Here is a 12,027-nt window from a genome sequence, read left to right as displayed (position 1 = left end):
ATAACTATCCACAAATAGTGTGTACCAGAGTACAGTCAGGTGATAACTATCCACAAATAGTGTGTACCAGGGTACAGTCAGGTGATAACTATCCCCCAAATAGTGTGTACCAGAGTACAGTCAGGTGATAACTATCCCCCAAATAGTGTGTACCAGAGTACAGTCAGGTGATAACTATCCACAAATAGTGTGTATCAGGGTACAGTCAGGTGATAACTATCCCCCAAATAGTGTGTACCAGGGTACAGTCAGGTGATAACTATCCACATATAGTGTGTACCAGGGTACAGTCAGGTGATAACTATCCACATATAGTGTGTACCAGGATACAGTCAGGTGATAACTATCCACAAATAGTGTGTACCAGAGTACAGTCAGGTGACAACTATCCCCCAAATAGTGTGTACCAGGGTACAGTCAGGTGATAACTATCCACAAATAGTGTGTACCAGAGTACAGTCAGGTGACAACTATCCACAAATAGTGTGTACCAGGGTACAGTCAGGTGATAACTATCCCCCAAATAGTGTGTACCAGAGTACAGTCAGGTGACAACTATCCACAAATAGTGTGTATCAGGGTACAGTCAGGTAACAACTATCCCCCAAATAGTGTGTACCAGGGTACAGTCAGGTGACAACTATCCACAAATAGTGTGTACCAGGGTACAGTCAGGTAACAACTATCCCCCAAATAGTGTGTACCAGGGTACAGTCAGGTGATAACTATCCCCCAAATAGTGTGTACCAGGGTACAGTCAGGTGATAACTATCCACAAATAGTGTGTACCAGGGTACAGTCGGTGATAACTATCCACAAATAGTGTGTACCAGGGTACAGTCGGTGATAACTATCCACAAATAGTGTGTACCAGGGTACAGTCAGGTGACAACTATCCACAAATAGTGTGTACCAGGGTACAGTCAGGTGATAACTATCCCCCAAATAGTGTGTACCAGGGTACAGTCGGTGATAACTATCCACAAATAGTGTGTACCAGGGTACAGTCAGGTGATAACTATCCACAAATAGTGTGTACCAGGGTACAGTCGGTGATAACTATCCACAAATAGTGTGTACCAGGGTACAGTCAGGTGACAACTATCCACAAATAGTGTGTACCAGGGTACAGTCAGGTGATAACTATCCCCCAAATAGTGTGTACCAGGGTACAGTCAGGTGATAACTATCCACAAATAGTGTGTACCAGGGTACAGTCAGGTGATAACTATCCACAAATAGTGTGTACCAGGGTACAGTCAGGTGATAACTATCCCCCAAATAGTGTGTACCAGGGTACAGTCAGGTGATAACTATCCCCCAAATAGTGTGTACCAGGGTACAGTCAGGTGATAACTATCCACAAATAGTGTGTACCAGGGTACAGTCGGTGATAACTATCCACAAATAGTGTGTACCAGGGTACAGTCAGGTGATAACTATCCACAAATAGTGTGTACCAGGGTACAGTCAGGTGATAACTATCCCCAAAACAGAATGTACAAGGATACAGTCAGGTGATAACTATCCCCCAAATAGTGTGTACCAGAGTAGTCAGGTGATAACTATCCCCCAAATAGTGTGTACCAGAGTAGTCAGGTGATAACTATCCCCCAAATAGTGTGTTCCAGAGTACAGTCGGGTGACAACTATCCCCAAATAGTGTGTACCAGGGTACAGTCAGGTGATAACTATCCCCCAAATAGTGTGTACCAGGGTACAGTCAGGTGATAACTATCCCCCAAATAGTGTGTACCAGGGTACAGTCAGGTGATAACTATCCCCCAAATAGTGTGTTCCAGAGTACAGTCGGGTGACAACTATCCCCCAAATAGTGTGTACCAGAGTACAGTCAGGTGATAACTATCCACATATAGTGTGTATCAGGGTACAGTCAGGTAACAACTATCCCCGAAATAGTGTGTACCAGGGTACAGTCAGGTGATAACTATCCCCCAAATAGTGTGTACCAGGGTACAGTCAGGTGATAACTATCCACAAATAGTGTGTACCAGGGTACAGTCAGGTGATAACTATCCCCCAAATAGTGTGTACCAGGGTACAGTCAGGTGACAACTATCCCTCAAATAGTGTGTACCAGGGTAGTCAGGTGATAACTATCCACATATAGTGTGTACCAGGGTACAGTCTGGTGACAACTATCCCCCAAATAGTGTGTACCAGGGTACAGTCAGGTGACAACTATCCCCCAAATAGTGTGTACCAGGGTACAGTCAGGTGACAACTAGGGTATCCCCCAAATAGTGTGTACCAGGGTACAGTCAGGTGATAACTATCCCCCAAATAGTGTGTACCAGGGTACAGTCAGGTGATAACTATCCACAAATAGTGTGTACCAGGGTACAGTCAGGTGATAACTATCCCCCAAATAGTGTGTACCAGAGTACAGTCAGGTGATAACTATCCACAAATAGTGTGTACCAGAGTACAGTCAGGTGATAACTATCCCTCAAATACTGTGTACCAGAGTAGTCAGGTGACAACTATCCCCCAAATAGTGTGTACCAGAGTACAGTCAGGTGATAACTAGTGTGTACCAGAGTACAGTCAGGTGATAACTATCCCCCAAATAGTGTGTACCAGGGTACAGTCAGGTGATAACTATCCACATATAGTGTGTACCAGAGTACAGTCAGGTGATAACTATCCCCCAAATAGTGTGCACCAGAGTACAGTCAGGTGATAACTATCCACATATAGTGTGTACCAGGGTACAGTCAGGTGATGACTATCCACAAATAGTGTGTACCAGGGTACAGTCAAGTGATAACTATCCACAAATAGTGTGTACCAGGGTACAGTCAGGTGATAACTATCCCCCAAATAGTGTGCACCAGAGTACAGTCAGCCCCCCCCCCCATCTCCCAATAGACAACCCCTCTAGCTTCCCCCTATGTCCCAATAGACAACCCCTCCAGCTGCCCCCCTATGTCCCAATAGACAACCCCTCTAGCTGCCCCCCTATGTCCCAATAGACAACCCCTCCAGCTGCCCCCCTTATCTCCCAATAGACAACTCCTCTAGCTTCCCCCTATGTCCCAAAAGACAACTCCTCCAGCTGCCCTCCCATCTCCCAATAGACAACCCCTCTAGCTTCCCCCTATGTCCCAATAGACAACCCCTCCAGCTGCCCCCCTATGTCCCAATAGACAACCCCTCTAGCTGCCCCCTATTTCCCACTCTAGCTGCCCCCTATCTCCCAATAGACAACCCCTCCAGCTGCCCCCCTATGTCCCAATAGACAACCCCTCCAGCTGCCCCCCTATGTCCCAATAGACAACCCCTCCAGCTGCCCCCCTATGTCCCAATAGACAACCCCTCCAGCTGCCCCCCTATGTCCCAATAGACAACCCCTCTAGCTGCCCCCTATGTCCCAATAGACAACCCCTCCAGCTGCCCCCCTATGTCCCAATAGAAAACCCCTCCAGCTGCCCCCTATGTCCCAATAGACAACCCCTCCAGCTGCCCCCTATGTCCCAATAGACAACCCCTCCAGCTGCCCCCCCCTATGTCCCAATAGACAACCCCTCCAGCTGCCCCCCCCCCATGTCCCAATAGACAACCCCTCCAGCTGCCCCCCCCCCTATGTCCCAATAGACAACCCCTCCAGCTGCCCCCTATGTCCCAATAGACAACCCCTCCAGCTGCCCCCCCCCATGTCCCAATAGACAACCCCTCCAGCTGCCCCCTATCTCCCAATAGACAACACCTCCAGCTGCCACCCTTACCTCCCAATAGACAACTCCTCTAGCTTCCCCCTATGTCCCAATAGACAACCCCTCCAGCTGCCCCCCCCCCCATCTCCCAATAGACAACTCCTCTAGCTGCCCCCTATGTCCCAATAGACAACCCCTCCAGTTGCCCCCCTATCTCCCAATAGACGACCCTTCCAGTTGCCCCCTATGTCCCACCATCCATCAAAACAAACAGAAATATTGTTTCATAATAATATACAAATAGACAACCCCCTGTTTTGCAATCTGTCAATAACAACAGCAGTACATGCCTTGAAACTGAAGCCCCCCCCCCTCACATCCTTCCCTCCAGACAGTCCTTGCATGACTGCAGACAGTATATTAACAAATCAACGTACCTCAGGATAGAGTATATTAACAAATCAACGTACCTCAGGATAGAGTATATTAACAAATCAACGTACCTCAGGATACAGTATATTAACAAATCAACGTACCTCAGGATACAGTATATTAACAAATCAACGTACCTCAGGATACAGTATATTAACAAATCAACGTACCTCAGGATACAGTATATTAACAAATCAACGTACCTCAGGATACAGTATATTAACAAATCAACGTACCTCAGGATAGAGTATATTAACAAATCAACGTACCTCAGGATACAGTATATTAACAAATCAACGTACCTCAGGATACAGTATATTAACAAATCAACGTACCTCAGGATACAGTATATTAACAAATCAACGTACCTCAGGATACAGTATATTAACAAATCAACGTACCTCAGGATAGAGTATATTAACAAATCAACGTACCTCAGGATACAGTATATTAACAAATCAACGTACCTCAGGATACAGTATATTAACAAATCAACGTACCTCAGGATACAGTATATTAACAAATCAACGTACCTCAGGATACAGTATATTAACAAATCAACGTACCTCAGGATACAGTATATTAACAAATCAACGTACCTCAGGATACAGTATATTAACAAATCAACGTACCTCAGGATACAGTATATTAACAAATCAACGTACCTCAGGATACAGTATATTAACAAATCAACGTACCTCAGGATACAGTATATTAACAAATCAACGTACCTCAGGATACAGTATATTAACAAATCAACGTACCTCAGGATACAGTATATTAACAAATCAACGTACCTCAGGATACAGTATATTAACAAATCAACGTACCTCAGGATACAGTATATTAACAAATCAACGTACCTCAGGATACAGTATATTAACAAATCAACGTACCTCAGGATACAGTATATTAACAAATCAACGTACCTCAGAATACAGTATATTAACAAATCAACGTACCTCAGGATAGAGTATATTAACAAATCAACGTACCTCAGGATACAGTATATTAACAAATCAACGTACCTCAGGATAGAGTATATTAACAAATCAACGTACCTCAGGATACAGTATATTAACAAATCAACGTACCTCAGGATAGAGTATATTAACAAATCAACGTACCTCAGGATACAGTATATTAACAAATCAACGTACCTCAGGATACAGTATATTAACAAATCAACGTACCTCAGGATACAGTATATTAACAAATCAACGTACCTCAGGATACAGTATATTAACAAATCAACGTACCTCAGGATACAGTATATTAACAAATCAACGTACCTCAGGATACAGTATATTAACAAATCAACGTACCTCAGGATAGAGTATATTAACAAATCAACGTACCTCAGGATACAGTATATTAACAAATCAACGTACCTCAGGATACAGTATATTAACAAATCAACGTACCTCAGGATACAGTATATTAACAAATCAACGTACCTCAGGATACAGTATATTAACAAATCAACGTACCTCAGGATACAGTATATTAACAAATCAACGTACCTCAGGATACAGTATATTAACAAATCAACGTACCTCAGGATACAGTATATTAACAAATCAACGTACCTCAGGATACAGTATATTAACAAATCAACGTACCTCAGGATACAGTATATTAACAAATCAACGTACCTCAGGATACAGTATATTAACAAATCAACGTACCTCAGGATACAGTATATTAACAAATCAACGTACCTCAGGATAGAGTATATTAACAAATCAACGTACCTCAGGATACAGTATATTAACAAATCAACGTACCTCAGGATACAGTATATTAACAAATCAACGTACCTCAGGATACAGTATATTAACAAATCAACGTACCTCAGGATACAGTATATTAACAAATCAACGTACCTCAGGATAGAGTATATTAACAAATCAACGTACCTCAGGATACAGTATATTAACAAATCAACGTACCTCAGGATAGAGTATATTAACAAATCAACGTACCTCAGGATACAGTATATTAACAAATCAATGTACCTCAGGATACAGTATATTAACAAATCAACGTACCTCAGGATACAGTATATTAACAAATCAACGTACCTCAGGATAGAGTATATTAACAAATCAACGTACCTCAGGATACAGTATATTAACAAATCAACGTACCTCAGGATACAGTATATTAACAAATCAACGTACCTCAGGATACAGTATATTAACAAATCAACGTACCTCAGGATAGAGTATATTAACAAATCAACGTACCTCAGGATACAGTATATTAACAAATCAACGTACCTCAGGATAGAGTATATTAACAAATCAACGTACCTCAGGATACAGTATATTAACAAATCAACGTACCTCAGGATACAGTATATTAACAAATCAACGTACCTCAGGATAGAGTATATTAACAAATCAACGTACCTCAGGATACAGTATATTAACAAATCAACGTACCTCAGGATACAGTATATTAACAAATCAACGTACCTCAGGATACAGTATATTAACAAATCAACGTACCTCAGGATACAGTATATTAACAAATCAACGTACCTCAGGATACAGTATATTAACAAATCAACGTACCTCAGGATACAGTATATTAACAAATCAACGTACCTCAGGATAGAGTGGATGGAACAGTACATCAGAGACAACATCAGTATGTCCAGTAAATCTGTGTACATAGGTACCTGCTCTTATGTCAAATATATAGGCCTGGAAATTGAATGAGAAAAAAAGAAGATAAATCTAACTGTTACAGTAAGTACTAAATACATGTCATGAACAAGTCATTGAGAATGACATAGTCCCCGCTATGATTGGGTTTTTCTTGATATCACTACTCTGATCACTCAACAACACTTGTGAACCTAAATCAAACAGACTTATATGTTGTGTCTGCTTGTTGGACATAGAACATGCCTACTCATGTTGTGTCTCCTCATTGGACATGGGACATGCCTACTCTTCAAGATGATGTGATGGAATAAACCATTCAACAATAAAGGATGGGTCGGGTACGGGGTGGGGGTGGTGGTGACCTGTTCAAGCATGTCTGAGTTATGGCTTTGGACATGAAAACTGCGCCAACAAAATCGCTGCCAGGCAGCCATATCGGATTGTATCACGACGAAAATGGATATGCACATGTATGTCACAGAACACTGTCCTAATACTAACTTTGAATGAGATCTGTTCAAGCATGTCTGAGTTATGGCTTTGGACATGGAAAATTCGCAAACAAAATGGCTGCCAGGCAGCCATATTGGATTGTATCACGACGAAAATGGATATGCTCATGTATGTCATAGAACACTGTGCTAATATCAACTTTGAATGAGATCTGTTCAAGCATGTCAGAGTTACGGCTTTGGACATGGAAAATTCGCAAACAAAATGGCTGCTAGGTGGCCATATTGGATCGCATCACGACGAAAATGGATTATGCACATGTATATCATAGAACACTGTGCTAATACCAACTTTGAATGAGATCTGTTCAAGCATGTCTGAATTATGGCTTTAGACAGGGAAAATTTGCAAACAAAATGGCTGCCATATTGGATCGTATCATGAAACAAATTGACGTGTATATGTATGTTATTGTATGTTGCCCCTGTACCAAGTTTGAAAAAAATCGGTCCAAGCATCTCCAAGAAACGGCTCTGGACGGACAGACGGATGGACAGAACCCAATCCATAAGTCCCCATCCCGGACTTCGTCCGGCGGGGACTAACATCACACAAAGGTACATTAAAGGATAAACCTCATTCTTACAATAAGTACTAAATACGTGTCATGAACAATCACACAGCTACATAAAAACAATATCTTAAGGATGATTCGATCACCATCTCTTTCATGATTTGACTTTTTAATAAGGACAGTTTGCCTCTTTCTTGTCCGAACTCTCCTGACAAACATAACATCCATGGCAATAGAAAAGCTCTTAATATACATGTAGCCCTATTAACAAGGCCACACATGAACTACCTAGTTTAACAAGGCCATACATGAACTAGTTAACAAGGCCATACATGTAGCTACCTAGTTAACAAGGCCATACATGTAGCTACCTAGTTAACAAGGCCATACATGTAGCTACCTAGCTAACAAGGCTATACATGTAGCTACCTAGTTAACAAGGCTATACATGTAGCTACCTAGTTAACAAGGCCATAAATGTAGCTACCTAGTTAACAAGGCCATACATGTAGCTACCTAGTTAACAAGGCCATACATGTAGCTACCTAGCTAACAAGGCTATACATGTAGCTACCTAGTTAACAAGGCTATACATGTAGCTACCTAGTTAACAAGGCCATACATGTAACTACCTAGTTAACAAGGCCATACATGTAGCTACCTAGTTAACAAGGCCATACATGTAGCTACCTAGTTAACAAGGCCATACATGAACTACCTAGTTAACAAGGCCATACATGAACTAGTTAACAAGGCCATACTGTTAACAAGGCCATACATGTAGCTACCTAGCTAACAAGGCCATACATGTAGCTACCTAGTTAACAAGGCCATACATGAACTACCTAGTTAACAAGGCCATACATGTAGCTACCTAGTTAACAAGGCCATACATGTAGCTACCTAGTTAACAAGGCTATACATGTAGCTACCTAGTTAACAAGGCCATACATGAACTACCTAGTTAACAAGGCCATACATGAACTACCTAGTTAACAAGGCCATACATGTAGCTACCTAGTTAACAAGGCCATACATGAACTACCTAGTTAACAAGGCCATACATGTAGCTACCTAGTTAACAAGGCTATACATGTAGCTACCTAGTTAACAAGGCGGCCATACATGTAGCTACCTAGTTAACAAGGCCATAAATGTAGCTACCTAGTTAACAAGGCCATACATGTAACTACCTAGTTAACAAGGCTATACATGAACTACCTAGTTAACAAGGCCATACATGAACTACCTAGTTAACAAGGCCATACATGTAGCTACCTAGTTAACAAGGCTATACATGTAGCTACCTAGTTAACAAGGCTATACATGTAGCTATCTAGTTAACAAGGCCATACATGAACTACCTAGTTAACAAGGCCATACATGAACTACCTAGTTAACAAGGCCATACATGTAGCTACCTAGTTAACAAGGCCATACATGTAGCTACCTAGTTAACAAGGCTATACATGTAGCTATCTAGTTAACAAGGCCATACATGTAACTACCTAGTTAACAAGGCCATACATGTAGCTACCGAGTTAACAAGGCCATACATGTAGCTACCTAGTTAACAAGGCCATACATGTAGCTACCTAGTTAACAAGGCCATACATGTAGCTACCTAGTTAACAAGGCCATAAATGTAGCTACCTAGTTAACAAGGCCATAAATGTAGCTACCTAGTTAACAAGGCCATACATGTAGCTACCTAGTTAACAAGGCCATACATGTAGCTACCGAGTTAACAAGGCCATAAATGTAGCTACCTAGTTAACAAGGCCATACATGTAGCTACCTAGTTAACAAGGCCATAAATGTAGCTACCTAGTTAACAAGGCCATACATGTAACTACCTAGTTAACAAGGCCATACATGAACTATCCTGTTAACAAGGCCATACATGAACTACCTAGTTAACAAGGCCATAAATGTAGCTACCTAGTTAACAAGGCCATACACGAACTACCTAGTTAACAAGGCCATACATGTAACTACCTAGTTAACAAGGCCATAAATGTAGCTACCTAGTTAACAAGGCCATACATGTAACTACCTAGTTAACAAGGCCATACATGTAGCTACCTAGTTAACAAGGCTATACATGTAACTACCTAGTTAACAAGGCCATACATGAACTACCTAGTTAACAAGGCCATACATGTAGCTACCTAGTTAACAAGGCCATACATGTAGCTACCTAGTTAACAAGGCCATACATGTAGCTACCTAGTTAACAAGGCCATACATGTAGCTACCTAGTTAACAAGGCCATACATGTAGCTACCTAGTTAACAAGGCCATAAATGTAGCTACCTAGTTAACAAGGCCATACATGTAGCTACCTAGTTAACAAGGCCATACATGTAACTACCTAGTTAACAAGGCCATAAATGTAGCTACCTAGTTAACAAGGCCATAAATGTAGCTACCTAGTTAACAAGGCCATAAATGTAGCTACCTAGTTAACAAGGCCATACATGTAACTACCTAGTTAACAAGGCCATACATGTAGCTACCTAGTTAACAAGGCCATAAATGTAGCTACCTAGTTAACAAGGCTATACATGTAGCTACCTAGTTAACAAGGCCATACATGTAGCTACCTAGTTAACAAGGCCATACACGAACTACCTAGTTAACAAGGCCATACATGTAGCTACCTAGTTAACAAGGCCATACATGTAGCTACCTAGTTAACAAGGCCATACATGTAGCTACCTAGTTAACAAGGCCATACATGTAGCTACCTAGTTAACAAGGCCATACACGAACTACCTAGTTAACAAGGCCATACATGTAGCTACCTAGTTAACAAGGCCATACATGTAGCTACCTAGTTAACAAGGCCATAAATGTAGCTACCTAGTTAACAAGGCCATAAATGTAGCTACCTAGTTAACAAGGCCATACATGTAGCTACCTAGTTAACAAGGCCATACATGTAGCTACCGAGTTAACAAGGCCATAAATGTAGCTACCTAGTTAACAAGGCCATACATGTAGCTACCTAGTTAACAAGGCCATAAATGTAGCTACCTAGTTAACAAGGCCATACATGTAACTACCTAGTTAACAAGGCCATACATGAACTATCCTGTTAACAAGGCCATACATGAACTACCTAGTTAACAAGGCCATAAATGTAGCTACCTAGTTAACAAGGCCATACACGAACTACCTAGTTAACAAGGCCATACATGTAACTACCTAGTTAACAAGGCCATAAATGTAGCTACCTAGTTAACAAGGCCATACATGTAACTACCTAGTTAACAAGGCCATACATGTAGCTACCTAGTTAACAAGGCTATACATGTAACTACCTAGTTAACAAGGCCATACATGAACTACCTAGTTAACAAGGCCATACATGTAGCTACCTAGTTAACAAGGCCATACATGTAGCTACCTAGTTAACAAGGCCATACATGTAGCTACCTAGTTAACAAGGCCATACATGTAGCTACCTAGTTAACAAGGCCATACATGTAGCTACCTAGTTAACAAGGCCATAAATGTAGCTACCTAGTTAACAAGGCCATACATGTAGCTACCTAGTTAACAAGGCCATACATGTAACTACCTAGTTAACAAGGCCATAAATGTAGCTACCTAGTTAAAAAGGCCATAAATGTAGCTACCTAGTTAACAAGGCCATAAATGTAGCTACCTAGTTAACAAGGCCATACATGTAACTACCTAGTTAACAAGGCCATACATGTAGCTACCTAGTTAACAAGGCCATAAATGTAGCTACCTAGTTAACAAGGCTATACATGTAGCTACCTAGTTAACAAGGCCATACATGTAGCTACCTAGTTAACAAGGCCATACACGAACTACCTAGTTAACAAGGCCATACATGTAGCTACCTAGTTAACAAGGCCATACATGTAGCTACCTAGTTAACAAGGCCATACATGTAGCTACCTAGTTAACAAGGCCATACATGTAGCTACCTAGTTAACAAGGCCATACACGAACTACCTAGTTAACAAGGCCATACATGTAGCTACCTAGTTAACAAGGCCATACATGTAGCTACCTAGTTAACAAGGCCATACATGTAGCTACCTAGTTAACAAGGCCATACATGTAGCTACCTAGTTAACAAGGCCATACATGTAGCTACCTAGTTAACAAGGCCATACATGTAGCTACCTAGTTAACAAGGCCATACATGAACTACCTAGTTAACAAGGCCATACATGTA

General features: G+C 41.3%; 1 protein-coding gene across 1 annotated transcript in view; it reads right to left on the bottom strand.

The window, feature by feature from the left end:
- The window catches only part of LOC144453371 (WD repeat-containing protein 27-like), a 174,869-nt gene that overhangs the window by 29,506 nt on the left and 133,336 nt on the right, over positions 1 to 12,027 (bottom strand). The window contains exon 22 of the mRNA XM_078144648.1: positions 6,722 to 6,820. Coding sequence (XP_078000774.1) covers positions 6,722 to 6,820 — 99 coding nt within the window. The remainder of the gene's footprint in view (positions 1 to 6,721; positions 6,821 to 12,027) is intronic.

This window comes from Glandiceps talaboti, chromosome 2, assembly GCF_964340395.1.
Source record: "Glandiceps talaboti chromosome 2, keGlaTala1.1, whole genome shotgun sequence".
In the NCBI taxonomy this organism is placed as follows: Eukaryota; Metazoa; Hemichordata; class Enteropneusta; family Spengelidae; genus Glandiceps; species Glandiceps talaboti.
The sequence above is the reverse complement of the archived record's forward strand: the minus strand, read 5'-3'. Positions and strand labels throughout refer to the sequence as shown.